At 33.7% G+C, this 24,944-nt stretch overlaps 1 protein-coding gene and 1 non-coding gene across 2 annotated transcripts; one reads left to right on the forward strand and one right to left on the reverse strand.

Annotated features, from left to right (window-relative positions):
• Positions 1-208: 208 nt before the first annotated feature.
• Positions 209-315, reverse strand: LOC128287600 (small nucleolar RNA R71). Its single transcript, XR_008278300.1, has one exon. It is a non-coding gene; the product is annotated as a small nucleolar RNA R71 (small nucleolar RNA).
• Positions 316-12,211: 11,896 nt separating this feature from the next.
• LOC108463233 (germin-like protein subfamily 1 member 14) lies at positions 12,212-13,394 on the forward strand. Its single transcript, XM_017763173.2, has 2 exons — positions 12,212-12,383; positions 12,499-13,394. Exons 1-2 carry the CDS (start codon positions 12,257-12,259, stop codon positions 13,032-13,034), a joined length of 663 nt encoding a protein of 220 aa, XP_017618662.2. The 5' UTR covers positions 12,212-12,256; the 3' UTR covers positions 13,035-13,394.
• The last annotated feature ends 11,550 nt before the right edge of the window (positions 13,395-24,944 follow it).

Here is a 24,944-nt window from a genome sequence, read left to right on the forward strand (position 1 = left end):
TACGCACTTGGCGAATTTTCTTGAATTTTGCGACACTTTCAAAATTAATGGCGTTTCTGATTATGCCATTCGCCTTCGGTTATTTCCTTTTTCACTGAAAAATAAAGCTAAACAGTTGTTGAACTCATTACCACGAGGATCTATCACTACTTGGGAATAGATGACCAAAAAATTCCTATTAAAATATTTTCCGCCGGCTAAAACGGCTAAGTTACGTAATGATATCTCTTCTTTTGTGCAGATGGATTTAGAAACACTTTACGATGCATGGGAGAGATACAAAGACTTACTAAGAAGGTGCCCTCACCATGGGTTGCCGCTTTGGCTTCAAGTTCAAACATTCCACAATGGTCTGAATCCCTCTACTCGGCAAATGGTTGACGCAGCTGCTGGCGGAACCATCAACAATAAAACACCAGAAGATGCCTATGAATTCATAGAGGAGATGTCACTGAATAAATATCAGTGGCAAGTTATGAGGACAAAGCCAACAGAAACAGCCGATGTTTATAACATCGATTCAGTCACCATGCTCTCTAATCAGGTAGAACTTTTCAATAAAAAGATTGATAGTTTTTTTGGTTCTACACAGGTACATTCAGTAATGAGGTGTGACTCAAGCGGAGGAGGTGTGCATATAGAATACCAATCCTTCAATCCCATAACCGAAGAGGAACAAGTCAACTATATGGGTAATAATAACTTTAGATCTCAAAATAACCCATACCGTAATACCTATAATGCATGTTGGAGGAACCACCCAAATTTCTCCTGAAGTGGTCAAGGGAATCAAAAGCCACAAAATCCTCAGGGTTTTCAACAACCACCTTATCAACAAGAGAAGAAACCAAACCTTGAAGAAATACTTTCTAAATTCATCTCGGTGTCAGAAACCCGTTTTTAAAATACCGAGACTACACTTAAGAATCAACAAGCATCGATCCAAGGACTCGAAACTCAGATAGGCCAGCTATCCAAACTAATCTCCAAGCGACCATAAGGTAGCTTACCAAGTAATACAGAACCTAATCCGAGGGAACACCTCAATGCAATTAGTGCCCAAGATAAGGAAGGATTCATTGCACCTGAGCCAGAATTACAGCAAGACAACGCAATGAACAAGATCGAGAAGAGGTAAACGATGATGATCCTAAACAGGTAAGTACGAATTATGAACCTCGTGTGCCATATCCTAAAGCGATGACGAAAGACAGAACAGAAGAACAATTCGGTAAGTTTGTCAAACTCTTAAAAAAATTACATATTAACTTACCCTTTATTGAAGTTCTTTCGCAGATGCCCAACTCAATAAAATTCTTAAAGGAACTTCTGGCTAATAAAATAAAGTTAGACGCTACATCGCATGTGGAACTCAATACAGTCTGTTCAGCTATTCTGAAGAATAAGCTACTTAACAAATTGAAAGATCCAGGGAGTTTTACAATTCCTTGTTTAATTGGTAGTTTATCTGTGAATAATGCTTTAGCTGATCTAGGGGCAAGTATAAATGTTATGCCTTATAATATGTTTAAACGACTAGGTCTCGGTAAACCCAAACAGACTAGGATGAGTATACAATTGGCTAACAAAATAGTTAGATTTCCTAAGGGTATTATTGAAGATGTTCTCGTTAAAATTGATAAGTTTATTTACCCAGTAGACTTTGTCGTCTTAAATATAGATGAGGATAACGAGGTACCTTTAATTTTAGGACGACCCTTTTTAGCAACTGCCAGAACCATTATTAATGTAGGCACAAGAGAGCTAACACTTCGTGTAAGTGACGACTCAGTAACACTTCAAGTACGCGACTCAGTCAAAACCTCTAAAACTCAAGATAACGCTATAAAACCTGTCGATGATAAAACTAATACTCCATCATCCTTGTAGGAATCCCCTCGAACCAAGACAATGGAGACAGTTCACTATTATCATGAACAGAATAAAGACGTCCCTGAAGAACGAAGGCTACGGATAGAAGAGCTAGATGAATGGCGAGAACACAAACCGAGAACACATGATAAATCGAAACTATGCCAAAACAAGCCCGATACCTCTCCTAATCAACTTAAGGTAGGCGATAAAGTCTTACTAGATACTGTTGATCCTCACATTGTCACTACTACACGAAATGAGGAAATCCCTCTTATGGTACTCAGTATTTTTCCATTCAGTACGGTTGAGGTGAGTCATCCAAAGTTTGGCACTTTTAAGGTAAACAACACTCGTTTAAAACCTTATTTTAAGATTGACAGCAAGAACGAGGAGTATGAACTCCTCAAACCACCATGATAAATCAACGAAGAGGTAAGTCGAGCTTAGACTATAAATAACCGCTTCTCGGGAGCCAACCCGAGTACTAACATATTTTGATTTCTTTATTTTTAACTTCTCACACTTCGAATCAATTAACTTAGTCTTTGAATTGCAAAGTTTTTCAGCACACACGGCCAGGCACACAGGGGTGCCTAAAGCCGTGGCCAAACAGGGGAAAGAGACATGACCGTGCGATACGGCTGTGTGGAAGCAGGACGTGGTTTCCCCAAAACACGGGGTGCGATAAATCCCCATGGCTGTGCGACATGGCCATGTGTGAACTTGATAGGAAAACACGTGCGTGGGAATGGAGAACCACGGGCGTGCCAAGGACAAGGCTCGATTCTGTTTCTTCGACACGGGTGTGTGACACGCCCGTACCATTAAGCCATGTACAACAATACACGGGCGTACTACCATAAAACATGGGCGTGGGAGAAGCGAACAAAGCTAGGCACGACCGTGCGACAGGGCTGTGTTTGACACACGCCCAAGACACACGGGCGTGTGATAGTAGCCAGGTACGACTTAAATTGTAAAAATTCGAAAAACACGGGCTACATGGGCATGGCCCTAGGCCGTGTGACCATCCCCTATATAAACAAAACACTGTTCATCTTCTTCCTCATTTCAAAACCCTAGCCGAGGAACCTGCCCTCCCCAATATCATCTTGCCCAATCTACCGAGGAGGAGGCCTATGAGGACATTCCTGATGATGTCCCTCCACAGCATGAGGACCCACCAACTCAGCCACCACCACCCTCTCGTCCAGTTCATGCGGCGACTTCATATGCTGACATCTCTGAGCGCCTAACCCGATTCGAGCAGCAGTATTTTCAACGATTTGACAACATTGATGCTACTCTACAGCAGATTTGTCAGCACCTCCACATCTCATCGCCAGTCCTACCTCGCGAACCATCCAGCGATGAAGATGTTTAGAAATATTTATTTATTATTTTATGTTTTTAATTTTTATTGAAACTACTTTTGATTTTTGTTAGATCTTAGAATTTTATTTTTAATTAATAATTTCAGTTATTTCTTTTTGAGTAATTATTCTTCCTCATATCCCCTAAAAGTTCCTGATTTTATCACAGTTATATAGAGCTTTTAAGCACATCATCACATAGGAACTCACACTCTACCGGGAAAGGTTCTCCACGACTGCCATGTCCTACTCGACCACAACCATAGCTACCACAAGATATAATATTCTTTTAGCGTAGGACTCATGGCCTAATGAACCTCTACGACCGTCGAAATATCCTCCTCCACTTTTAAACCGATCGTTCTCCAAAACTCTAGTTCAAGGAATTCATCATACAAGAAGTTTCACTTCTCTCCCTATCTTATTTTTATACTTTAATATCTATCTTTGTACATTGAAGGCAATGTACATCTTAAGTGTAGGGGGTATTTATTTCATTATCAGAAAAATCCCTGAATAATCATCTTGTTCTCTTAAAAAGCTCTCATATCATATTTAGGATAAATTTTTATTGATTTATGATTTTGATTGATATATCTTGAATTAAAACATAGGGATTTATGCATTGATTTTTTAAACTTTAAGACATTAGAGAATCAAGCATGATAAGTTGATTTTTAAGAATTTAAAATTATAAGTTGTTTCCCCAAGTCTAGGTATTACTTTGAATTGGAATTCACGAGTCTAGACATCAAAAAGCCATAATTTTTGTGAGATTTTTGAGCCTTTTGAGCATCTATTAGTTATTTCGTGCTCACTTTTATTATTGCTTTGAGTGCATCAGTATTGAACTATTATTCTAGAACTTGCTTGATTATGCATGTCGAGACCACACTATTTGATTTGATATATCAAAATGATTAAGGCACCTAGGATTAACCCACTCATGCCATGAAAAGCCTACCTCCATGATTAACCCTTAGTAAACCCCCTTGAGCCTAACAAGCCATTTCTTGTATTACCATTGATATTAACCTTTAACCAATTATTATTGAAATACCCTAAATTAATCCCTATTTTTGTCGAGATTTGAGTTGAATGGATTGCCTAGCTATTTTTTGTTCTTGATATTTATTTTTTATTATTTAACTTGTTCTTAAAAAAAAAATAACAACTATGTATGCATATCTGTAATCTCATATTCTGAGAGAAGCTCTGTTGTACGCAAGTGAAGATTAATTTTTTTAGTTAGGCAATTTTTCAATTCAATCTCGATTCTAGCCATTTCTTTTCAGCTTGTGACCACACCCCCTAACCAAGCCTCATTACAACCCTCTAAAGACCTTTTGATTGATATATCATCTTAAATTACAATAGTGGAGATTCGATTTTCATGCAAGCCTATGGTAATGACTTTTCATTATTGACTATTGAGTGTTTCTTTTATTGTCCTTAAAACACCTCGAGTGATTTGAGTGAATTTTTAGTGAGGATGTAAAACTCTATGATATTCTGAATTAAAGGTAATTACTTAGATGAGGGAAGACACCTATATTTTCGAAATAAAATGCTCAACTTGGAATGATTGAAACTTTTATGTTCTTTTAGTTAAATTCTCAATGTATGATTACTTATGGGTTAATGTGAGATATTATCGATAGAAATTATAAGTTGAGAAGGATTTATTTTGATTATGAGTTGAGAATTTTGCTTGAGGACAATCAAATGCTTAAGTGTGAGGGTATTTGATAAACCATAAATTATACATATTTTTACCCCATGTTTAATGCATTTTATGGATGATTTCTCATTAGAATTGGTGAATTCGATGCTCCTAATGCTTTAATTTCATGTTTTATACTCAGGAGAGTATAGGAGAGCAAAAGGGACGAGAAACAGGCCAAAAAAGGAGAAAATGGGCCAAAGTACGAAATCAATACGGCCTGAACCTCCCTACACGGGCAAACTACACGGCCGTGTCAATCTGGCAGAATTAGAGTACGACTCACACGGGCACAACACACGCCCGTGCCATTCTAACAGGCTCGAACATGGCCTGAAGTAATCGCACACGGGCGTGTCCCTGCCGAGCCCAAGTTAAGTCCAATTCAGAAAAGGCCACTTTTGAGGGCTTCTAGGCATTCCAAAGCCTATAAATACACCTTAAAAGATGAGAAAAAAGGAGAAGGAAAATAGGGGGTAAGGAATTACTCCAAGGAAGCCGATTGATCCATCTCAGAAGTCAGATTCATCATCAAGACAGAAGATCTCTCCTTAATTCCCCTTCAGGAGTTTTGGGTTTTTTTTATGTTTTGTTTTCTTTATGTTTTGTATTCTTTATTTTTCTAAGATGTACTTTTATTTTATTATGAACTAAACCTCTAAATACCTAAGGGGAATGAAACCTAAGACGAATGTTGTTATTATTTTCTGAATCGAATGATAAATATTTAACTTGTTCTTAATTATGTGTTCTTAATTCTTGTTTTGATATCCCAGGATACTGATTCAAGACACACTCTTATTCAGAGGAGGAATAGACCCTTTCTAAGAGTACACTTGTCATAATTAAGCGGAGTTGATTGCGCGCATAGAAATAGGGTGACAAGATTTTGCCGGATTAGGGTGAAACCTAATAAGGGGATCCATAGATCGAGTTAATGCAACCCTAGAGTGTTAATTAGAGAAAAGTCTCAGTTATTCAATTTAGGGATTAGACGTTATTAGTCTTGAATAGGGATAATAACATAACTTAGAGATCTCTACGGAACAAGTTGAATGGATAAATCGTCTAGTTCAGAGCCAGAATAATAAGTAAAGTCTAGGTGGATTTGTCCTTAGGTGTTGTCTCAAGTCAATCGATTTTCCCAAAAGCAATTCCCCAATTCTTTTCTCTGTGCGTTCTTAGTTTAATTAGTTAGTTAATTAAAACAAACCATTTTATTCTTAAGCTATATAATAAAAAGATAGTTATTACTAATACTTTTGGTTCCCTTGGGTACGATATCCCGGTCTTGCCATTACTATACTATTGTTTGATAGGTACGCTTGCCTTTTTGTCATGATAATAGTTAGTCTAGGTTTGATCTTCATAAATATTTATTACTTGTTACGAATCACACGATCAATGTTTGAGATAAATATTGGGGAATGACATTAACTTCTAGTGGTTGATAATCTATATCGGATTGGGGATGTTATGAAACATTCAGAAGAAGGGATGATGTACTCCCTACGACATCCACCAGCGAGGGGACCTCGTTCGTTGCAGATAATAATGGGTCAAATGATGAGTCTGATGTGGATCCACCTCGAGAGCCCGACCTCGATGGTGCAGAAGTTGGATTATTTTTTGAACCGGAGCCTATTCCAACCATACCTTAAGATGTTGAAGGGGGTTCAGATAAAGAAGAAGAAGATCTATGACTCAGGGCGTACTCGCCTTCAGCCTACATACATAATGTCGATCTATCTCAAGATGATGCATTGGAGTTTCCAGATCTACCACACAGAAGGAGTGACCATACAAGTTCGTCATTGGATTCGGGTGAAATTGAAGTTGGTAGGGAGTTTTCCAATAAGGATAGTTTTCTTGCTGCATTGAAACAACATAGCATCATGAACGGGGTTAACTAGCTGCATTGAAACAACATAGCATCATGATCGGGATTAACTACAACGTGTTAAATCCAAATTTGATAAGTTTGAAACCAAGTGTGCAGTGCAAGACAGTACATGTTAATGGAAAATTATGGATAAAAAAGTATAAAGGTTCACATACATGTATTGGCGGTAAAATATCACTAGGTGTTTAGGGTTTTTGAATAAAACTGTTATTACGTAATGTTGCATTATTTAACATACTTCATTGACAGGTGTTTCACAAGATAATCCAAAGATGGATTCAGATATGTTAGCTAGCTTAATACTACCCACGCTGAAGGCAGATCCGAAAACTTCAGTGCCGGTCTTAATTACTGATATTCGTAGCCAATTGAGGTACATGCCCTTTTACCACAAGGTTTGGATAGCTAAGTAGAAGGTGTTCGAAAAGATGCATAGTAGGAGGGACGCTTCATATAATAAAGTGTGGTAGTGGTGTCAAGTGATGGAGAGATATGTCCCAGGTTGCATAACAGACCTTGAAACGGCACCTGCGTACTACAACGACCAATTGCTCTGTGGATGCCAAGTGCTCAAGCGTCTATTCTAGATCTTTAAGCAATGTCAGGACGCATTTATATACTGCAAGCCATTGGTACAAATTGACGGTACCTTTATGTATGGTAGATATACCCATCGGCTATTGCTAGTTGTGGCACAGGATGACAGTGTGAGAATCATTCTAATTGCGTTTGCAATAACACCGGGGGAGTTAGTTGAAGACTGAGATTTCTTTCTTTCTAGGTTAAGGAGGCATGTCTGCCCCCAGCTTGATATATATGTGTTATATTGGATCCGGGCACTAGAATACTACCCGCAATTGAGCGACAAGGAAGCCAATGGCATCGCACACACCATTGGTATTACCTAAGGCACGTTGCGTCCAACTACTACGGGCAATATCAATCTAGAACTGAACGACTACAAGTGACCAACATGGGTATTTAATCTCTATTAATATAATTTCGTTTGTAATATTCAATTTATTTTGAATGGAAGAGTGGTATGTAATTTTCATTATAAACTTTTATTGGCAAGGTATGAGATAAGTAAGGATCGTTTTCATGAGATGTTGGCGGTTTTTCATTCAGTTAATGAAGAAGGCGTGGACTACCTTTGTAACATACCTTTCGAATAGTGGACACAAGCATACGACGGTGGCCTACGATATGGTCATATGACCCCAAACCTGGCTAAATGCATAAATTCTGTTCTAAAAGAAAGCGTCATTTTCCGATAACAGCCATTGTGCTAGAGATATATTTTCATTTAGCGGCACTATTTCCAAAGCGAGTAGCGAGTTATAAAAGCCAAATGCAGGGAGGCCATGTATGGTGCGCGAAGATATTGCAAGAGATTAACAAGGCGAAGGTACGAGCCAACACCATGCACATAGCGTGTCATGATCGCGACAACCTATGGTTTCGTGTGACGGGGTTTGACAGACCGAACCAAGGTATTATTGGCGGGCAATATTGTGTACACTTGAGAAATAGGACATGCGACTATGGGATGTTTGACGCATTATGTTATCCATACACTCATGTAATTGCAGCTTGTTAGAATCTCCGTCTGGATCCCATGACGTATGTCAACCAAGTATACAAAATAGAATACATGTCCAACGTGTGGAGACACGTATTCCCACTGATCCCAGATGAACGTAAGTGGTTGTTTGTATCGCTTGCTCCGTTTAAGCTGTTACCGGATAGAGAATTGCATCGCAAACCAAAGGGTCGACCTTGCTCGACTAGAATATGTAACAATATGGATATCCGAGAAGTAACGAACCAACAAAGGTTGTGCGGATGGTGTAGGAACCCAAGCCATATAACTCGATCATGTCCAAATCGAAATAGCTGATAGTTGTTGTAATAAAATTATGTTGCACTATTTATATTTTATTAAAAATATAAATAATATTAAAAATATTACCGTATTCAAAATAACATTTATTTTAATAAAATTATTGGCTAATTTAAAAGAACATTTATTGTATTAAAATTAAAAAAGTAGAGTATAATTAAAATATTAAAAATAACTTTTATTTTATTAATTAAAACTATATAAAAATAAATATAAAAATAATAAAGATATTGGCTAATTTAAAAGAACATTTAATTTAATAAAATTAAAAAAGTAAAGTACAATTAAAATATTAAAAAGAACTTTTATTTTATTAATTAAAACTATATAAAAATAAATATAAAAATAATAAAAATATTGGCTAATTTAAAAGAACATTTATTTTAATAAAATTAAAAAAAGTAAGGTACAATTAAAATATTAAAAATAACTTTTATTTTATTAATTAAAACTATATAAAAATAAATATAAAAATAATAAAAATGTTGGCTAATTTAAAAGAAGATTTATTTTAATAAAATTAAAAAAGTAAAGTACAATTAAAATATTAAAAACAACTTTTATTTTATTATATGAAACTATATAAAAAAGTTTCTTCAAATATATTAAAAAAATCAGTGTTGGTGTCGGTCGAAATCAGTGCCACATGGGGGTTGTCGACGGTACGCACTGAATTCCTCCTTGGTTCAGCTTCCGGCGAGAGTTGTGGTTGCTCCAGTGGGGATTGTGGTTCCTCCGGTAGGGGATCTGGTTGAGGGTCTTGGGAGGATGACCCACCTTGATAGAATAATGAATGTGAAGGTGTTTGCATCACCCATAGTGGAGGTGTTTGAATCCCATAAGGCGATGGGGAGTGGTAAAAAGAAGAACTCCCCGACGGCACCTCGTGAGATCCCTCATGCGACAGTGGCCTATTGATCGGCAGTTGACTCGAAGTAATTAGGAACAGAGATGAACTAGGCCATGCATTCCAACCTATCATAGGACTGAGAAAAGGAAACATAAAAGGGTTAGGATACATATAAGGGCTAGGATACACACTTGGCATAATCTGAAAAGGCTGTGATATGGGTGTCGTCGGTTGAAGTGTTGGGCTAGGTGGCTGTGTGGGCGCTGTTGATAGGCCGGGTGATTGTGTGAGCGCTGCTGATGGACCCGCGTCGTCATCCCTTCTTCTTGGATTTAAAGGGCCTCGTCGTTCCCTTTGCACACGAATTTGCCATCGCCTCTCCTCTTTCGATAGTAAATATGGCTTGCCATGGATCCTAAACCATGGCATGTATTCCAGCACGTATGCTAACTCAGGAATGATGATTGATTCCCGAGTAGGTATGTAGTTATACCGGTTTTCCCACATTTCGATATATTCTGACCAGTGTCTTGGCCAATCCGTATTCAACAGCCATAAGTCGACTTTATGCTCATCATTGAGCACATCAGGTTCCACGGGAATTGGTTGTCAGAATCCAAATTGTCGCAATACCCTATCTGACTGGTGCATCTCTACGATAGCATAGTTGACCAATGGGACTTTCACATGCCAAATGTTTGGATTTTGAAAAAATTCATCCAGAATTACTGTCCGAATTGCTGGATCCTTGTATGGTGTCCATTGAAACTATATGAACATGATAAAAATATTAGTTATATAGGTAATACTAAATACTAAATACGAAACGACTATTTTATTATGTATATATATATTTTTTATTTTAATACTTACTTTTGCTTCCGACTATTGGTCTAATAGAAGCCATATATCTTCAAGAGATGTAGGTATTCCAACATAACTCGCCAAATGGTTCCACCTAATTAAATATTTTTTTAGCATGCAATTATATTTTAAATCTACGTAATAATTGTAAAATCTAATATAAAATTTACCTCGTTATTAGAGGGATGTATATGGGTGGTTCACTCGAGGACGTAAAAATAGAAAGCGAAACCGTGCCCATGATTGTAGTAGTGATAGGCATCCTTCGATTTTGGCTTTATTCGGTCACGTCGCCCCACATATCTCCCGGTACAATGTTGCTAACACATTAGACCCCTAACTTAATTCGCCTACTACTCTAAAATCAACAAGTTTCAGTAGCCATCTCAGATGTATGCGGTTTCCTGACAAGTCTGGCATCAGATAACCTCCAATCATCTCAAGAATGTATGCCCGGGCATATCGTATTCTTTCTAATTCAGTCGAATCATTATTTGGCTCTGGAAATGTGTCTCATAACCAGCCCACCTCGATCCGACCTCCGTTAATATTATCTGGAATAACACCCAAAAGCTTGTAGTATACGGCCCCCCAATTAGTAGATTGAGCAAACCCGGTGGCTGCGTACCCATCGACCGGCAATCCCAATTGCAATTGCACATCTTCCAGAGTGATAGTACACTCTCTGCATAGAAGATGGAAAGTGTACGTCTTGTGTCTTCACCTCTCTATCAATGCATTGATTAGTTGCGGGTCCAACTTGCACCCCCCGCCTATCGTGGCCACTTGCCAAAAACCCACTTCCCGCAAGTAATTCTCTATTTATGGCGATGGAGGACCAGACATATTACGGATATAGCATTGCAACACCCGATCTACAGACTGTTATAAAAAAATATAAAATAAATATTAATTAAAATTGCATAAATGAAAAAAAATTAAATACTATTCAAAAATTAATTAAACTTATCACTTACCATTATCATTTGATCAACGAAGATGTGTTTCGTATCGAGACGAATTAATTCTCCGGCCATTGCTAACACGATCGAATATTTTTGTAATTTAAAAAATAAAATTAATTCAAAAAAATTTTAACAGAGCTTTTTTGCAAAAATTAGAGACAGCTTTGACAAAAATTGAAAGAAATTTGAGAGAATTTAGAAAGAATTTAGAGAGAATTGTGAGAGAACTATTGTGTGAAAAAAATTAAAGGGGGAAGGGCCTTTTATATATATTTTTTTGACCGTTGGAGTTTGGAGTTCAAACGGTCATGTGACCGTTGGGGGCAAAACGCTTCCCTAGACAAAACGCTATCCTAGGGAAGTGTTTTACTGACACGTCCCCTGACTTCGCGCTGACATGAATGCGCTTTTGAGAAAAATGGTCATTTTCAGTAAATAATAAAAAAGTCGGGCCATTTTGATAAATAACGAAATAAAAGAGTTTTTTTAATAAATTGCCCAATAATTGCAGATATTAAGAATCAAAATCCAATAACATCTTATGTTACCTCAACCAGTTTCTTCTCTTCTTATAACTGGATTGCAAGCAGAAACAAGTGTATTCAATGGACACTATTTACATATTAGAAACCTAAAACCTATCCTTTTCACAAACCTGATACTCATTTACCAGCGCACGTCATGGAAAATAATGACCTGCCTGTTGGTTTCCATCTATTAATAGCTTTATCTGCCATGGAAAGTTTCTCAATCTTCTCCCAAGCAATAGCAAACAACCAGCTAAGTCAACATATATCATAATGAAAGGGATTCGCTCCATTCTTATGGCTTTTGGGCTCTTTGCTTTTGCTTGCTCATCGGCCTCAGCATATGACCCCAGTCCTCTCCAGGACTTTTGTGTAGCTATCAAGGACATCAAGAATGGCGGTACGCATTCAAGACTTTGTGTTAATGTTCATCCTCATGATGTTAATAAAGCATGGGCTGAACAACATTACGTTTCAATGTTCTAATATAACTTTTTAACATTTCTTCATTGCAGTGTTTGTAAATGGCAAATTTTGCAAAGACCCAAAGCTTGCAGTTGCAGAAGATTTCTTCTTTTCAGGCCTAAACAGGCCGGGGAACACATCAAATCCAGATGGATCAAATGTAAATATTATCAATGTAGATATAATACCAGGACTTAACACTCTCGGTATAACTCTGATTCGAATCGACTATGCACCTTATGGTGTCAACCCTCCTCACTTTCACCCTCGGGCATCCGAGATCCTGCTTGTTGTCGAAGGCACACTTTATGTCGGCTTCGTTGTGGAGAACCAAGACAACCGTCTCTTCACTAAAATCCTAAACCCTGGAGATGTTTTTGTTTTCCCCTTTGGTACGATTCATTTCCAGTTCAACATAGGAAAAACTGCGGCGGTTGCCTTTGCTGGTCTCAGCAGCCACAATCCTGGGCGTATCACCATAGCTAACGCAGTGTTTGGCTCAAACCCACCGATCAACCCAGATGTTTTGGCCAAGGCGTTCCAGTTGAACAAGAATGTGGTTAAGTATCTTCAGTCTCGGTTCTAATGGGACTAACAACTACTTTAAGAGCCAAATAAAAACCCCAAAAGTTAGTTTGCTTGTTTGAAAGAATGTTCGCATGCATTTTTCTAAATCAAGTCATACTATTCTGCTAAGTATCATGTAATAAACAGAGAGGTTTAAATTTACTTCTCCATTCTCCTCTCTTGATATTATCCTTTAAGATATAAGACCAGAATTTGTAATGCTCTTGGATTTAAATTACGACCACAATCAAGGGCACCAATGCATATCTGGTTCACGTTGTTATTGTTGTATTTATGTCATGCTAGTCCTAAACATGCACACAGCCTTGCTTGTATTCCTTGTTAGTTGGACTTGAATGCAAATGTTGGAATTTCTTCATCTTGAGTTACGATGAGATAACAAATTGATCAAGAAATTGCTTGAAATATATATTTATTAAATAAGAATTTGGATGAGATCCATCTATATATCTCAAAGTGAAATCAAATTGGAATGAAGGGTTGAGCCAATTATATAAAAATTAATGAAATGTGTGAGTCAGATTCTTTTTCTTCCCCTATATATCTTATTTAAGTGTTGGATTCCATCCAAACTAGCCCATCAAAAGTAGACTCATTTATCAAATGGTTTAGCCTCAATTTAAGGCCCAAACTTTTTATTTTGATAATATAAAATATTTTAATATAATAAAAATAATTTAAATTCAAATTTTTTAACTGTACCGAATAATTTTTCAAAAAAAATATAAATTTGATGAACCAAACTGATAAAATTTAGGTTGGGGTGTGTTTGGTTATTTTTAATATTCGATTGGATTTTCTAAAAATCGGAATGCACTTAAAAGTGTTTAGAAAAAAAAAGCTTCAATTAGTTTCCTTTCTCGATTTTTTATTGGATTCGTGTAAACTCTTTCGTAATTTCATTATCTTTTCCTTTAAATTTAAAGAATTCATTGATAGGAGCTTTCAAATTAAACGATTTAAAAGTTTACCAATTAGAATGTTCGAAGATATAATCTTTAACAATAAAATTTTTGATGAATGATGAAATTCATTAATCCAAGAATGCAATTAAATTCCTATAAAAGAACAAAAAAAAAAACACTGTACATGTTATACAAACAAGTTAATGAATGATACCCCAAGCACAAAGTGAAGCATTAACAGGACCAGTTCTATTGATTGGTCTTCCTCCTAAGCGAGCTCGCACAATCTCTTTAATCTGCACCAAGACAGCATCTTCAGTCTAGAAAGATGAACCAAAATACATATTGTTCCTCTGTCTCCATATCACATACAAATATGCACTCCAAACAAGCTTGAGTATAGCAACAAGCAATGACTTTCCTTTAAGTTTCAATATTGCCCAAACTAACCCTTGAAAAATTGCACTCAAAGAAAACGTGATCACATCTCTCTATAGCATCTATACAGAAAAAGCAACAAGTATCAACCGAAATCCCATAGCAAGCAAACAATCCCAGGTTGGAAGTCTATTAAGAATAACCATCCAAGAAATAAGAGAATGTTTAGGAATATGTAAAAGGAACCATAGCAAACGGTTTCATTCCACCTTCATACCACCAGTTCTAATTGGTTCCCATAGCTGAGAAGTACTCACTTTAGCATTAGCAAATTGTTGAGAAGTGACAGCAACCAAAGGCCTCAACTTAAGCATCATTCGCTAATTTCAGCTACTCATTGAAGTAGAAGCCACATCAAAAAACTCCTACCTTTTAAAACATATTCACTAACCTAAGCGATCTAAAGAGACCGCTCTCATACAAGCATGGCAATAAGCTGCAAAATACAAGTATGATTCCATTTTACCACATTTTTTAGTCCTAAGCCCTTGTCAAATTTAGGTAAACAAATTGCCTTCCAACAAACACAAGCCCCTTGACCTGAGCCAACCTTCCCTTTCCAAAAGAAGCTAAGACAATATTGATAAACCTCTTAAAAACACTCTTAGGCATTAGAAATTTATGACTCCAATAGACTTGCACACTAAAGATCATAGCCTTAATGAGTTACAGTCTACCAACATAACTCAAGTGCTTAGTAGACCACCATTGAATCCTATCCAGAATCCTGTTAGTTAAAACAGCACAGTCAAACTGAGATAGCTGTCGAGAAACAAGAGGAACACAAACATACCGCACTGGTAGCCTACCAACTTTACAGTCCATTACATTCTGGACTTACGAGGACACTATATTAAGATCTCACACATATTTTCAACAATTATTCAAGTACTTATTCACCAATACTAGAACATTGATCACAAAAGATATATCTACAAGGACTTGTAGGAGTCGACATTAATGACTCACCTGAGACTCACCTACTATAGCTACCAACTCAGACTCAGTCATCCAGATTGAACCAGCAGCAACAACTGCTTAAAGAACATGAATTCACCATTATAACCCATACACAGTCAGATCACTAATATATATCTACAGATAATCCCTATGCATGGCTTTTTATTCATAACTTATAGTCTATATACTTCATAGCATCCTTACTCTTAACATACAGAGTTACCAGACTTACACCCTTTGTTTATTCCGATAATCCTTAGCTTCTAGTTTACATAAGAAGAGCAACCAACAAATAACATTTAATATTTAAGAAAAAGAAAGAATTAAAAAAATCATCTTGAAGGAAGAAAAAAACTCCTCTCATGGACCCTTCTCACACCTTTATATATAATCCACTTTCGTTTAGTGGAATTTGACAAGTGTCAAGAAATTTCAGAATTTGTCATTGCTAATGGCCTACAGAATTAGGAAGAAACATAAATGAGAGTCTTATCTATATGTTATTTGATTAGTCAATTCAGTTAGTTTCTAATCAGATCTAGTAACCAAAACCTGCTCTTCACAGTGCTTGAGCAAACTAGGCGTACTATACCTTTGGCGGTAACCTACACAAGGCTTATTTTTCTTTTATCGAATTCTTTCTTCTATTGAAGAACACATCAAGAACTAAATCTTAGTATACATCCTTGGACGAATACTCAATTTTCCAAAACATTAATTCACTAGAAGCTTACAATTTGGCGAACTAATTACCAAAGTGTGCCAAAACAGACAACTTTTTGTCTATGCACCTTAAATTTGGATTAGCCAGTTTTGGGGCATGACACTGAATGTCTTATAATCTTACCAGCTTACTAGTTTCCCTACTTTTAAATATCTATCCTCATGAAGTCTGCTCCATGTAAAGCCTTCCATGGTTATTCCTTCTTCAAGCTTGTAATAACCCAAAATTTATGATTAACGAAAAGTGTATTTTTGGGTCTCCGTTTCTGAAAAATGGATTCGTAAATATTTCTAATAAATATTTACGAAGTTGATTGTAAGGTTAATTAGCTTTTGGTTAAATGAATTAGCTTGAATTAGGATTAAATTAAGTGTGAGGACTAGATTGAATATAGGGTAAAAGTTGAATTAAAGAATAGATAAAAGTCAAAGGACTAAACTAGTAATTAAACCAAAACATAAAAAGTGTATGGTGATGGTGGTGACATGTGGATTAATTAAATACATATACTAGTAATTATTATTTACTTATATATATTATATTATTATATTATTATTATAAACATAAAATAAATAAATCAAACTAATACAATTGTATGGTAATAAAATGTACAATTGTAATAAATACATACATACAATTGTAATGTATATATATATATGTGTATTTACTTATTATTTAAGAAAAATAATTATTATGTTACTATAATATTAAATTAATATAATAAACATAAAGTAAATACAAGTGTATGGTGTAGGCAATGACATGTGTAGTATTTATGTACATATACTTGTAAAAATATTATACATATATATTATATTATAATAATAAAGTAAATAAAAAAAGAATAAAAGAAATGAAAGAGTAGAAAAGAAACAGAATGTGAAACAAAAACAGAGAAGAAAAGAAGGAAAGAAAGAAAGGGAAATTAGGGATTTCAAGGTTCCAAGTTCAATTGGTAGTCAATTTAGTCCATTTTCTTGTAATTTTTGAGTTTTTAGAATCCCAGAACAAAGTACTACTTGATTTAAGTGGAATTTTTAAAAGTTATTAGATTTCTATATATTGTTCATGTTGAATAAATTGAAGAATTAGGGGTTAAATTGATAGAATTTCAAGTTAGAAGTGAAATAAGGATTGAATTGTAAAATAAATCATAAGTTTTGAATAGTAGGGACTAAATTGAAAGAATTTCGAAATTATCATTTTATAGTGAAATTAGAGAGTTGAAAGTAGTTTAAAGTGGAAATTGAATAAAAATATTGAGCTAAATGTGAAGAATAAAAGTTAGTCTCGATTTAGGGACTAAATTGGAATTTAGAAAAAAGTTGAATAAAAATTGAAATATTCAATGTGAAATTGAATGGTAGTGTATTGATAATTTTTAATTGTTTTAATTTCCATAGCTAATGTTGTTCAGGAAAACTTTGGCTAAGGAAGGAAAAAGCAAAGTCAACGAGGGTTAGTTCGGAAATTACGGTTTGTATTTCTATAAACCGAACTTAATATTTAAATTGTTGTTTTTTGTTATTATATGTGTATGAAAAGATATTAAGGTAAGTATTAGTGTTTTGATATTGAATTGAATGTATGTGAATATGTAATTGTTGTGAAATGGATATTGAAATGATTAATTACTATGAATTGAGAAATGAATTGAATACCCTATTAACTATATAGGGCTAAGTCAGATATAGTTGGCATGCTATAAGATTGGAAGTGTTCAGGGATACTTCAACCTTGAGTCGATGAGGCACTATAAGTGTCGTACTATTAAATCGACTTCGAGTCGATGATGCACCATGTGTGTCGTACTACTACTGTTACATCGGTTTAATCCGATGAGGTACTGAGTACCGTATTGTTACTATTTGCTTTGGTAAAGCCAATGAGGCACTGAGTGCCGTACTGGTGTGTTGGTTGGATCCGTGTATCCGTCAATGTTAATAGGGGTAAATAAAAGTACTGAATAACTGATTTCTCTAATAATTGATTGTTACTGAACAATAAAGATCAATTTATTGTTACCAAAAAATACTGACTGTTACTGAAATGAATAAGTACAGAGTACTGATTGAGAAGTGAATAGTTGAATATTATTTATTGATATTGAACAGTGAACTGAAGTATGAGTGAGACATATGAATTATGTATCTCTGAACTAGATACGAATGCAAAATATTATTGTTCAAATGATTTGTAAATTTATTTTGAAAAGCTAATCGAGTTAGTAGATGAGAAAAATTGAGTAAGTTATAAAAGATTTATTTTTGTAGTGAACAAATATATAATTGTAATTGGCATATGATTTTAAGTGTATGTTATATTATTAAGTGTTCAGATTATAGAAATACTACTGAGTTCATACTCAGCATATGGTTTGTTTTCGTGCACAGGATATGTTAAAGTCAGACCGTTGAATCAGCATCCCAGGTCGATCCTGAACTCAACGTGGTGAAGTATATTAATTACTGGTAAAGGCATGTACCTAAAATGTCTGTGTGTGTCATTTTGGATTGCCAAGGTACGGATGAAATAAATAAATTTAGATTGGGTAATAGTATATGGTAGGAATTGGCTTATTTGGTAAGAAATTTAAAGTATTTGATAACATATGTGAAATACTTAAAATGATTCATCAGATAAGCATGTAAAATGTCTAATTTGTCATGTTTTGAGTAGGAATGAATGTGATTTAAAGTGATTGAACAGTATTGACTAGTAATGCTCTGTAATCCTGTTCCGAGGACGGATAAAGGTTAGGGGGTGTTACAATTAGTGGTATCAGAGCTATTCAAGTTTAGCCGATTCTCAGACTAAATCGAGCTCAGAATTGATTCTAGAGGTACATGCCATTATTGAGTCGAAATTGAGTTGGGATTGGATGCTGATATATTTGTTTGTTTCAATTTTATAGTTGAAAATGTTAGATGAAAATATCGATGGTATTGATTGCGAAATGTATACTGGAGACAAAGAGTCTCGTGAATTAGATGGAAACTGAATCGGCAACACTGAGTATTAACTCAGTGGGTAATTAACTACTACATGTTGAATGATGAAATAATAGAGAAAGAGATAATACATAATTATTTATAACTATAACTGATGCTCTTCAGCGAGTAGAAGAAATTGTATCCTCTATGATATCTATCTCTCTACATTTTAATCGGTTCCCAAAGTGTTTCAAGGTTGAGCTTATCCGAATGGGTAAGTTATCTGTTGTTAATAATCCGTACATATAGTGTGGAAGAATTGAGAATTATAGCTAAAAATGATCTTGGAAAAAAAACTGAAATTTGGTTAGAGAATATTATCAAGGTTGTAAATGAATTGTTTTGTTTACTGGTTAAATGTTAGAAATGTATAATATTTCTATTAAAAGATTCAGCTTACCAGTGGTGGAAAATATTGATTTATGTTATGATTAAGAAAGGGTTATTTGGAAATTTTTCAAAATTGAGTTCTGAAAGAAATATATATATCAGTCAGGGACTTATTGATCAGAGATGTAAAGAATTCTTGAAGCTTAAACAGAGTCATATGACAGTAACTGTGTATGAAGGGAATTTATTTGATTGAATAAATATATCAGAGGGTGTATTCTGATAGAAACCGTAATGTACAAGTGGTTTGAAGATGGTTTAAATGAAGAATAAAGCCGAAGAGCTTAATAAAGAGAAAAGATAGATTGAAATGGAAATTAGAATTTCAAGTAAAAGATTGAGATACCCGATGCTTTAGTTCAAGATCTTGAGCTACATATGTAGTAAGTGTGGAAAATGTTAGAAATACTAAGTTCAAATGCGAGTACTGTAATAAACTACATTCTGGAGAATATAGAATAAAGAGTGGAATATGTGTTGGATATAATTCTTTTGATCATTATCTTAGTGATTGCTCGAAGAAAGTTGAAAAGATATTATTCAAACTTCAAGATCGAGCAACACAGCCACCAGAGGTAGATCATCCTATAACCCAAAAATATGAGTGATAGTCGAAGTGTGACAAAGGACTTCACTGTAAAATCTGGAGAATGAACATCAGCTAGGGTATATGTTAATCGAATATAAGAAAATATTTCTCTACTGGAAGTCATTACTGGTACTTCTTCTTTATCGATACTGATATGGTTATTTTAAATTGATCTTAGTTTGACTTATTCTTATGATTGCATGAATTCAGTATCTACTAAAGATTTGCCTATTGAGTTCACTGAATTTTTAGTGGAAGTATCAAATTTTTTGAATCAGTATTTATTGGTTGAAAAAATTTGCAGGAACTGTCTAATAGTAACATTAGGGTACTGTTTTCTAATTGATTTGATGTTATTATTGTTTTATGTGATCTTGAGAAGGGAATGGTTAATTTTGCACGATGCTGTGGTAAATTATAAGCAAAGGTATATTATATTGCAAAGTCAAGATGATGAAATGTTTTGTTTTGAATCAGAAAAGATTGAATGATTTGACTATTGTGATATTAATCATGTCAAAACAGAAATGTGCCGAAAAGGGGTTATGATACTTACTTTGCTTATGTATTGGATATTAAAGTATCTAAGTCAAAGTCTAAATCAGTGGTAATAGTATGTGAAATGTTTTCAGAAGAGTTACCTGAATTATTTTTGGTTAAAGAAGCTCAATTTGCTATAGATTTTGTGATTGAAATGATATTGAAAACTATATCTAAAATCAGAGGTTTTCTGAGACTAGTCAGTTATTACCAGAAATTTGAAAAAGGATTTTTGGATGATGCAAATATTACAGAAAAATGTGGAATTGGAATGATCTGATGAATGTCAGCAAGGTTTTGATTAGTTGAAAGTTCAGTTAACTGAAGCACTAGTTCTTGTTTAGTCTGAAATCCGATAAAGAAACTTGTGATTTACAGAGGATAACAGTGTTTTGACGCAAGAAACTAAACTAATGGTTTATGTTATGGGAAGTTAGAATCACATGAAAAGAATTATCTGATACATGATTCGGAAGTGGTAGCTATTGTCCTTGCATTATAAGATCATGATTTGATAATTGATTATCATCCAGGAAAAAAACAAATGAAGTTATGTAAATTCAGAATTGAAAGTTTTGTTTTGTATTATGAGTCACGAACACTCGACTGTTATCACTTGAAGGTGGCTCAATTTTAGTCGAGATAAAAGTTAAACCGGCTTCTGTACATCAGATTTGGAAAGCTCAGAAATGTGATAGCGAGTTACTGGTTAAATGGGTATAGTATACAAATGACTTTTGATTAAAAATTTCAGATTGGATCTAATGATTGCCTGTTATTTAGAAATAGAAGTTGTACCAAAGAATTTAGTGCTTATACAGAAGATTTTGCATGGAATTTATAGTAGTACCATGTCAATGCATTCTAGAAGAAATAAGTTGTACAATGATTTGAAAAGGGTGTGCTGATGACTTGGAATGAAAAGTGATATTTTGAACTTGTATATAAATGTTTATATGATAGCAAGATAAAACTGAACATCAGATACTGATATGTTCAGAATTGTTACAGCCAGTGATGATATCAAAATAAAAATGGGATAGAATTTCAATGGAATTTGAATTGGAATTATCTTTATCTTCGAAAAAGAAAGATGATATTTGAATAATCATTGAAGGTATGGCGAAGTCTGCATATTTTATCTCAGATTAATAGTTAACCTAAACTTGTGATTTAAATTTTTGAAATTATGTTTTGATATTATGTTTCAAAATTCAAAGGCAATTAGAAAAGAAATAATTGTTGTTAGTCAAATTTGTGTACAACAACAGTCTTTAGTTAAGTACTAAATAGCACTATATGAAGCTCTGTATGATTGTGAATGCAAAACTTCATAGTATTTGATTGAATATAGTGAGAAAAGAAATATGTGGAGTTGTTTTGATTCGTGAAACCGAAGAAGAGCCTGTTGAGATAATAACTCGAGAGGTGAATGAATTATGTAATAAACGAGTTCCGTTAGTATAAGTATTATGGAGAAGTCATAATATTGAGGAAGCAATATGGGAACTGGAAGAAACAGTGAGATCTCAGTACCCTACCTCTTTTCAGGTAAATTTCGATGACGAAATTTATTGAGGAAGAATTGTAATAACCCAAAATTTATGATTAACGAAAAGTGTATTTTGGGTCTCGTTTCGAAAAATGGATTAAGTAAATATTTCTAATAAGTATTTTCAAAGTTGATTGTAAGTTAATTAGATTTTGGTTAAATGAATTAGCTTGAATTAAGATTAAATTAAGTGTGAGGACTAGATTGAATATAGGGTAAAAGTTGAATTAAAGAATAGAGAAAAGTCAAAGGACTAAACTAGAAATTAAACCAAAACATAAAAAGTGTATGGTGATGATGGTGACATGTGGATTAATTAAATACATATATTAGTAATTATTATTTACTTATAATATAAGTAAATATATTATATTATTATATTATTATTATAAACATAAAATAAATAAATCAAATTAATACAATTGCATGGTAATAAAATGTACAAGTGTAATAAATACATACATACAATTGTAATATATATATATATATATATATATGTATTTACTTATTATTTAAGAAATAATAATACAAGTGTATGGTGTAGGCAATGAAATGTGTAGTATTTATATATATATACTTGTAAAAATATTATACATATGTAAATAATAATAATAATTAAGTAATACTTAATATATTTACTTATATTATAAGTAAATAATAATTACTAATATATGTATTTAATTAATTCACTTGTCACCACCATCACCATACACTTTTATGTTTTGGTTTAATTGCTACTTTAGTCCTTTGACTTTTCCCTATTCTTTAATTCAACTTTTATCCTATATTCAATCTAGTCTCACACTTAATTTAATCTTAATTCAAGCTAATTTATTTAAAACAAAATCTAATTAACCTTACAATCAACTTCTTAAATATTTATTAGAAATATTTACGAATCCATTTTTCAGAAACGGAGACCTGAAAATACACTTTTCGTTAATCATAAATTTTAGGTTATTACAAAGCTACCGAAGAATATGAAGAATGGAAGAAAATGAAACAGATATGGGAAGGACAATCATCCCTTGGAAGCCATCTCTCAGCTATTGATAGTTTTTCCTCTCTATTATCAACCTCATAAGAACCGTGCATTCAAAATCATTATGTCTTCCACAATGGAACAACTAGTTCCTTTTCAACCGAACCAAAATTGGATCTCAACCATGTCGAATTTGGTTTCTAATTTTCATGTTTCTTCCAAAAGAGGCTGCCAACTTGCTATCTCTTTCAATTTAATCCTCCAATTATTTCCAGTTTCTAGGTTAATTAAAATCGGTTGTTACAATCTAAGTATATATATATATATATATATATATATATATATATATTTAACAATTTATATTATTGATTTTGATACTTGGAAACTTAAAATTTCAATATTGAAAAGAAAGAAAGAAAGAATAAATAAATTTACAACATTCAACAAAGGGTTAAATAAGTACAAAGCAATATTTTTTAATGCATTGTTTTAGTTTCTACCTTTTTCACATTAATTCTTAAAATTTTTTACCCATATCGGGACTTAAAAAAAAGAATTGTTTTTGGTGACCAAAGTTAAAATGATATAAAAGTTGAGCGACCAAAATAAAAGTATAAACATAATATCGACATGATTTGCCATATTTCAAATGTCGTTAATAATTTAATGTTTAGGTGAGTAAAGTGAAAATTTCTTAAAATTAAACGATAAAATTATTAACATTTTTTATGGCCAAAATGAATACACCTTAAATATTGAATTATCAACAGTCACATAAATAAATAATTTTTTAAAGAATCTAGAATTCAAATAATTTTCATAAATTTAGATGAAAAACATTTAATATAAAAACCAACTGTTGGCCTTTTTAGATTTGCCCCTATTATAGCGACTGTAGAAGCCCAAATTGCCCAGGCCCGATTATATCAAAACCCAACCAAACCTCTAAACCCACTAAAACTCTTAACTCATGACCCATTTACATCTACCCAAACCCATTACAAAACCCAAATATTAAACCCAATTCAAAAGCCCATTAAGCCCCCTCCCAAAAAAAAACCTAACCCCCCAAAAAAACCAAGAAACCCTAGCCACCTAGCCACTTTCCCACTTACCCCATTTTTCCTCCCATTTTTGATATCCATTGTCTACCACCATCACCTACAAAATAGAAAAAGAAATAATAGAAAATCATGTAAAAGATGGCTATAAAAAGCCATTCAAAAATCATATAAAGGGGGGGATTTTACAAAGATTGAAGAAGGAGACAAACACAAAAATCCCTTCAAATTTTGAACACAAAAGAAACATTAATAAAAATGTTGCATTTTTTTTCTTTTTTCCTCTTCTTTCGAATCTTTTTTCTTTCTTTTTTTTGTGTTGTTTTTTTTTTCTTTCTTTATATATACATATATTGTTAAAAAAAATTTATTTACCTTTTTCGCCATCATAGTGGTGGTTATTGTGGTTTTTGATTGACAGTGATGACCGACGATCGACCGGTGATCGGCCCCCCTTGGCCGGATTTCCTTTCCCCCCTCCGTTCTCTCTTCTTTCCCCCTTCTTTTTTTTAGGTATTTTATATATATTATGTATATATTTTTTAATGTCATTAGTTATATATTTCTTATGTATATATTCTTAAATACTATTATATATATATATATATATTTAATACCATATTGTGTATATATTATTATTACAAATTATTACTATTGCTAGTATTATTATAACTATTATTATATTAGTGTATATTTTATGTACGTATGTATATATATATATATTTTGTATATATCATTATTTTATATTATTGTTGTAAATTTTTATGTATATAT

Source organism: Gossypium arboreum, chromosome 13, assembly GCF_025698485.1.
Source record: "Gossypium arboreum isolate Shixiya-1 chromosome 13, ASM2569848v2, whole genome shotgun sequence".
In the NCBI taxonomy this organism is placed as follows: Eukaryota; Viridiplantae; Streptophyta; class Magnoliopsida; order Malvales; family Malvaceae; genus Gossypium; species Gossypium arboreum.